Below are 5,844 nucleotides of genomic sequence, written 5' to 3'. Positions count from 1 at the left end.
CCCCCCCCCCCTCCCACCCCCCCTTGTCCTGGCAGGGCTGTCACCCCCGGGCGAGCGGTGGGGAGAAGATGGCCGAGAAGGTGGTGGCCGGGGACCTGTTCCTGCGGCAGGCGCGGGAATCGGTGTCGTCCCTGGACTCGGACAAGCTGTCCCCCGTGTCACCCGAGGCGGGCGGCGAGGAGTCATCGGACAGCGAGGGCGAGCAGGAGGGCAGCACCCACAAGCTGATCCGCAAGGTGTCCACCTCCGGGCAGATGCGCAGCAAGGTGAGGGGCGCGGGGACCCCCAGCTCCCGTCCCCTCCTCGCCACAACCCCCCCCCAACCTTCGAGTTCTTTCATTTTTTCATTTTTTTGTTGTTTTTTTTTGGGGGGGGGTTGTATTTTTGTTTCTCCTTCCCCTCCCAGCCTCGTTGCTGCGGCTTGCGCGCGGCGCGCCGTTTCGGTAGGTCCTACCAAAATACGGGGCGCTGCCGTGGGCGCCGGGGGGCATTCGGGATGCCCAAGCCGGTGGGTCCGGGCTGAGGGGGCTCTGAGCCCTCGCTGCCATTCGGGGACCGCTGGCCCCTTGCTGTGCTGTGCCTGGGGGTGTCGTTAGGGGGGGGTCACCCCCAGCCAGACGCCCGGGCAGTGTCCCCGCGTCCCCCCAGGCCGGGTGGCCACATCCTGCCCAGCCATGAGCCGTGCAGGAGACGGACGGCAGGCGGGAAGCACGTGCGCCGGCCGAGGTGGCCTCTGTGCACCCGTACGGGGGGGGGGGGCAGCACCCCGCAGAGCGGGGCTGGTGCTTAATTAGCACGCGGTTAATGAAGGAGGGGGGGTGGGGGGGCGATGCTAAGGTTCCCGAGAGGTGCCCGGCTCCGTGGCAAGGAGGGGGGACCTAATTTTGGGCGTCCTCGGCTGTACTCCTGACAGCTGGGGGGCGGGGGGTCTGCAGGGTCCGGCGGAGTTTTGGGCCCCCCCCCCCAAGGGGGGGGGGGGGGGGGTGAGCGTGGCCCCCACATCGTGGTGCTGTCCCCACGGGGACAGGGCAGGGCGAGCATCCCGTCCCGATCTCTGCTGCATCCTCCCCTGCCAGCGTGCGCCCCGAAAGCCAGCCTGCCCCCCACCCCCGAGTGCCCCCGTCCCTCCCCCTCCGGCATGGGGCCCCCCCCCCCCCCCGTACCCCCACACCTCCCGCTCGCCTTTCTGCGGGCTGTAATTGCCGGGGCGCCCCGCGGGGCGCTTTGTGCCGGCCCCGGTGCGGAGGCGGCGAGGCCATTGTGCTCGGTGACAATGACAGCTGCCAGGCGCAGGTGCCCCCGCCGGGCTCAATGGCCCCGGGACGGGTGGGGGGCCTTGCTGCCGCCCCCTCCTCCTCCTCGCTACGGCCGGGGACTGCTGGTTCCCTGCGCCGGAGCTGGGGCGGGGGGCTGTGGGCATCGGTGGGGACCGTGGGATGGGAGCGTCCCTATGGGCTGAGCCATTCCCGCAGCCCCAGATTCCCAAATTCCCGCTGCTGGGGCACGCCGCAGGTGCTCCGAGGGGCTGGGGGGGTCCCCACGTGCAGCATCCTCCCGTGGGGCACCCCGACAGCGAGCGCTCCCGTTCCTGGCCGGCGGCGCCGGGCGTCCTGCAGGGACCCGAGCGCGCCCAGGAGGGGCTGAGCCGTGCCCGTGGGGGTCGGGTGCTGGTGTCAGGCGGTGGGGAGGGTCGGATCCCGGTTGGATCCCGGCCGCTGGAAGAAGAGGGCGGTGAGGAAGGACCCGCGGGGCCAGCCCTGGAAACCTCCTTCCTGCGGCACGTGGCTCCTGGCCGAGCATCCCTGGTGGCACGAATGGGCACGGGGATGGGGGGCAGCTCCGTCCCCGGCCACCGGCAGAGCTGTCCTGGGGCTGTCACCCACGGCGTGGCCTCCTCTGGGGTAACCCCAGCCCTGCGGGGACGCTGCTGGGTGGCGGGGCTGGGGCTCAGCTGAGACACGTCGCCGCTGGGGCAGGTGCTTGTCTTGGGGAGCTGCTGGCTGGAGCCTCGTGCTTTGGGGTCCCCCGTATGCTTTTGGGTCCCCCTGCGTGCCCCGAGGTCCCCTGTATGGTTTGGGGTCCCCCTGCATGCTCTGAGGTCCCCTGTGTGCTTCGGCTTCCCCCTGCGTGCTGTGAGGTCCGCTGCACGCTCAGCTGTCCCCGGCACAATTTGGGGTCCCCCTGTGTGCTTCGGGGTCCTGTCCCAGGCTGCGAGGTCTCCTTCATAATTCGGGGTCCCCCTGTGTGCTTCAGGATCCCCCTGCATGCCCCGAGGTCCCTGCGTGCTTTGGGGCCCCCCCCGGAGGTCACCCCCCGGAGATGTTCCCAAGCCCACGTCCCCGCGCAGCGTGCCGCCGGCCACCCGGCACGGGCGTCACCCCGGAGCCCCGCACGGTGCCACCGGCACCAAAACCCCAAAGCGGGGCCGTGGCGAGGGGACCAGGCCCTGCCCGGTGGCACGGGCGGGGAGGGACCAGCGCCTGGGCCGTGGAGATAGCCCCGCTGGCACCGGCCGGATGTTTGTGAGGTTTCTCAGCCGCGCTGCCCTCGCCTCGCTCACACTTTCCGTTGTGCACGCGCCACCTCCCCGACCCCCCGTGAATTTTGCAGCCCCCTCTTCCCCCCCCGAGTTTTCCTGCGTGCCAACGCTGGGGCCGGAACCTTGCAAGGGTCCCTGCAGCGCGGGGCTCGGGGGGGATGGGGGCGAGCTCCTGCCCTTGCAGCAGGACCCGTCCTCGGGGCACGAGGCTGCAGCCGAGCCCGGAAGAGCCCCGGCACGCTGCAGAGCCTGATAAAGGGTTGCACCCGACCGCAGCCCGCGGCGCGCGCCCCGCTGCCTGTGGGGGGAACGAGGCCGGGCCCCACCGGAGCCCGGTGCCTGCCCCATGGGCTGGAGCGGGGACGATGCCCGCGAGATGCAGGTGGGTGCGGCGGTGGGTCCTGCGTCCCCCTCTCCTCTTCCTCCTCTTGGCTCTTCTTGCTCCCAGCGGGGAGTTTTTCAGGGAGAAAGCGCTTGCCGGGGTCGGGGCCTCGGGGTGGGCTCTGCCTTTTGGGACCTGCCCCGGCCGCGTTGCGCCCTGCACAACCCCTGCGTCGCCGGAGCTTCTGGTGCCTGGGGGGGGGGACCGGGGGGCCGCCAGGCTGCGGCGCTGGCACCTGCCCGGCCGGATCCTGCCGCCCGCCTGGCCCCCAGCCAGGCAGAGCCGGGCTGCGGCGCTGGCTGCGGACCCCGCTGCGCCAGCACCGAGCCGCCGGCACCCACCCCGTGTCCCCCGCTCATCCTCGTGGCCCCCCCCGTCCCCGTGGCCTTTTGTGCCACAGGGATGTTTTGTTCCCCTTGGGGGGGGGGGGGCAAAGGTGCTGATGGCCCCCGTGGTCTCCGCAGAAGAGCGTGAAGGAGGGGCTGCTGCTGAAACAGACGAGCTCCTTCCAGAGGTGGAAGAGGAGGTACTTCAAGCTGCGGGGCAGGACGCTTTATTACGCCAAGGACGCTAAGGTAGGCGAGGGGGGGGGGGGGGGGGTCCTCCCGAGCCCCCGCCGAGCTGCCCCCGGGGTGGGGGGCTCGAGCCTGCAAGCTCAGCAGTGAGCTGCGCTTTGCCCCGGCAGTCCCTGATCTTCGACGAGGTGGACCTGTCCGACGCCAGCGTGGCCGAGACCAGCACCAAGAACATCAACAACAGCTTCACGGTGAGGGCCGGGGGCTCTCCGCGGGGGCACCCCCCGTGCCGCTGCAGCGGGCGGTGGGGCTGGAGGTGACACGAACGTGCCGTGGGTGTGCGTGTGTGGGGGGGGGGGGGGGGTCCTGGGGGCTGTCTCCCTGTGGGGTGGCCCTACAAGGGGTCGTGGGGTCCGTGGCTCGCTGCAGGTGATCACGCCTTTCCGGAAGCTCATCCTGTGCGCCGAGAACCGCAAGGAGATGGAGGACTGGATCGGTGCCCTGAAGTCTGTCCAGAAGTGGGAGATCCACGAGGTGGGACAGCCGTGGGCACGTGGGGTCGAGAGCCCCCAGGCTGGTGGTCCTGTCAGGTGCCACCGGGTCCAGGGAGGTCCTCGGAGGCGGGGGGGGGGGGGGGGGGGGGGGGGAGGGGGGGGGTCCCGAGGGTGCTGACGGAGCAGGACTGCGCCCCGCAGGCCACGCAGTTCAACATGGAGCACTTCTCGGGCATGCACAACTGGTACGCCTGCTCCCACGCCAGGCCCACCTTCTGCAACGTCTGCCGCGAAGCCCTCTCAGGGGTCACCTCCCACGGCCTCTCCTGCGAAGGTCAGCACCGGGGGGGGGGGGGGGGCCCACCCGGCCCCGGGAGGGGGGATGTGGGGTGATGCCCGCGGCCGTGGGGTCGGGGCCTGTCCTCACTCCTCCTCTTCCTCCCCTCCCAAGTCTGCAAGTTCAAGGCGCACAAGCGCTGCGCCGTCAGAGCCACCAACAACTGCAAGTGGACCACGCTGGCCTCCATCGGCACGGAAATCATCGAGGACGAGGACGGGGTGAGCGTCCCCGCCACCGCCCGCGGAGGTCCCTCCCGGCAGGGCCACCTTCGCCGGTGGGGAGGGGGGTGGGGGGTGGATGGGAGGTGACACCGGGTGTCCCGGGGGCCACCCCTGCGCCGTCCCTTGAGCGCGAGGCGGTGGCACGCAGGTGGCACCTGCCCCTCTCCGCAGGTGGCCATGCCCCACCAGTGGCTGGAGGGGAACCTGCCGGTCAGCGCGCGCTGCGCCGTCTGCGACCGCACCTGCGGCAGCGTCCGGAGGCTGCAGGACTGGCGGTGCCTCTGGTGCAAAGCCATCGTAAGGATCCGGCCCTCCCCTTCCCACTGCGTGCGCCCGTGGCGCCGTGGCCCCCCCGGCTCCTGCCGCAGCTCGCACGAGTGTCCCCGTGCCCCCCCCCCAGGTCCACAGCGCCTGCAAGGAGCAATTCGGCAAGAGGTGCCCCCTGGGCCAGTACAAGGTGTCCATCATCCCGCCCACCGCCCTGAACAGCATCGATTCGGATGGTGAGTCGGGGAGGGGACAGGGCTCCGCGAGCTCCGTCTCTGCGGGCTCTGCCTGGTGGCACTGCGCCCGCTGCCTCCTGGCACGCTGGGGGTAGCGGCGTCAGTAGGTTCCAGAGTGAACGTCACCCGGAGACGTTCCCTCGCCGCCTCCCGCACCCTCTCCGGAGGGGCCCAGCTGGCCTCCGCCGAGCGAAATCTGTTCCTCTCCTCCGGATATTTCTTCTCTTGTTCTTTAATGATTTCCACCGCTCCGCTCAGCCGGTGGCTCATCTGCTGCTCGTTACTCATCAGGATGCTGTCAGGGCAACCATCACGCGGCTTCTCCTCCCTCCTCGGAGCCGTGCCTGGGGACCGGGGTGGCCGAGGTGTCCCCAAGCCGGCTGCGGGCCAGCTCTTATCGATCCTCCCGCCTCGGGCACATTTCATTCCCGGTCTCATTTCTCTAAAAGCACGCTGCTGGCTGCCAAGCCTCCCCGGCCAGCTTGCGGCATCTGCACCCACCCGCCAGGTTGGCAGAGCTGGGCGGGACGCTGCAGCCTCCGGGGGCGGCGGGTCCCCGGGGGGCACCGGGTGCCACTGGGGCGGAATGGGGATCCCCACCCGGCGAGGAAAGGAGCCCCCCCGCGTGCCGCCGCTGCTGCCCCCCGTGGAGTGGCAGGCTGGGGACGGGAGCCAGCTCCGTGACTCACTGGGTGCCTGCGGAGGCAGCGATGGGGAAGGAACCAGACTCGGCTCTGCCCCTTGTGCTGGCCTGGCACAGCCTTGCCTGTCCCTGTCCTTGTTCCTATCTTATCCCTTCCCCTTCCACTTCAGTGTGTCCATTCCCATTCCTTCCCATTCCCCATCTCCA

General features: G+C 70.8%; 1 protein-coding gene across 2 annotated transcripts; it reads left to right on the top strand.

Moving 5' to 3' along the window:
* Positions 1-25: 25 nt before the first annotated feature.
* LOC118157222 (diacylglycerol kinase eta-like) lies at positions 26-5,614 on the top strand. 2 transcript variants are annotated; one of them, XM_035311484.1, is made up of 8 exons: positions 26-266; positions 3,386-3,496; positions 3,607-3,731; positions 3,775-3,970; positions 4,132-4,264; positions 4,382-4,488; positions 4,663-4,788; positions 4,892-5,614. In XM_035311484.1, the coding sequence occupies exons 1-8, from the start codon at positions 69-71 to the stop codon at positions 5,087-5,089; spliced, it is 1,194 nt and encodes a 397-aa protein (XP_035167375.1). In that variant the 5' UTR covers positions 26-68; the 3' UTR covers positions 5,090-5,614. The 2 variants fall into 2 exon arrangements, with proteins under 2 accessions (XP_035167375.1, XP_035167376.1); XM_035311485.1 differs by having other exon boundaries at positions 3,607-3,687; positions 3,866-3,970; positions 4,892-5,607.
* The last annotated feature ends 230 nt before the right edge of the window (positions 5,615-5,844 follow it).

Source organism: Oxyura jamaicensis (assembly GCF_011077185.1).
Source record: "Oxyura jamaicensis isolate SHBP4307 breed ruddy duck chromosome 4 unlocalized genomic scaffold, BPBGC_Ojam_1.0 oxy4_random_OJ72996, whole genome shotgun sequence".
Lineage (NCBI taxonomy): Eukaryota > Metazoa > Chordata > Aves > Anseriformes > Anatidae > Oxyura > Oxyura jamaicensis.
This window is presented reverse-complemented; position numbering and strand designations above follow the sequence as displayed.

Bases quoted from the DNA above. Each gene is read 5' to 3' on its own strand.
- LOC118157222 (XM_035311484.1), top strand. From the start codon at position 69: ATGGCCGAGAAGGTGGTGGCCGGGGACCTGTTCCTGCGGCAGGCGCGG. The intron at 4,265-4,381 runs GTCAGCACCGGG...TCCCCTCCCAAG, and splicing joins CCACGGCCTCTCCTGCGAAG to TCTGCAAGTTCAAGGCGCAC. The intron at 4,789-4,891 runs GTAAGGATCCGG...CCCCCCCCCCAG, and splicing joins GCCTCTGGTGCAAAGCCATC to GTCCACAGCGCCTGCAAGGA.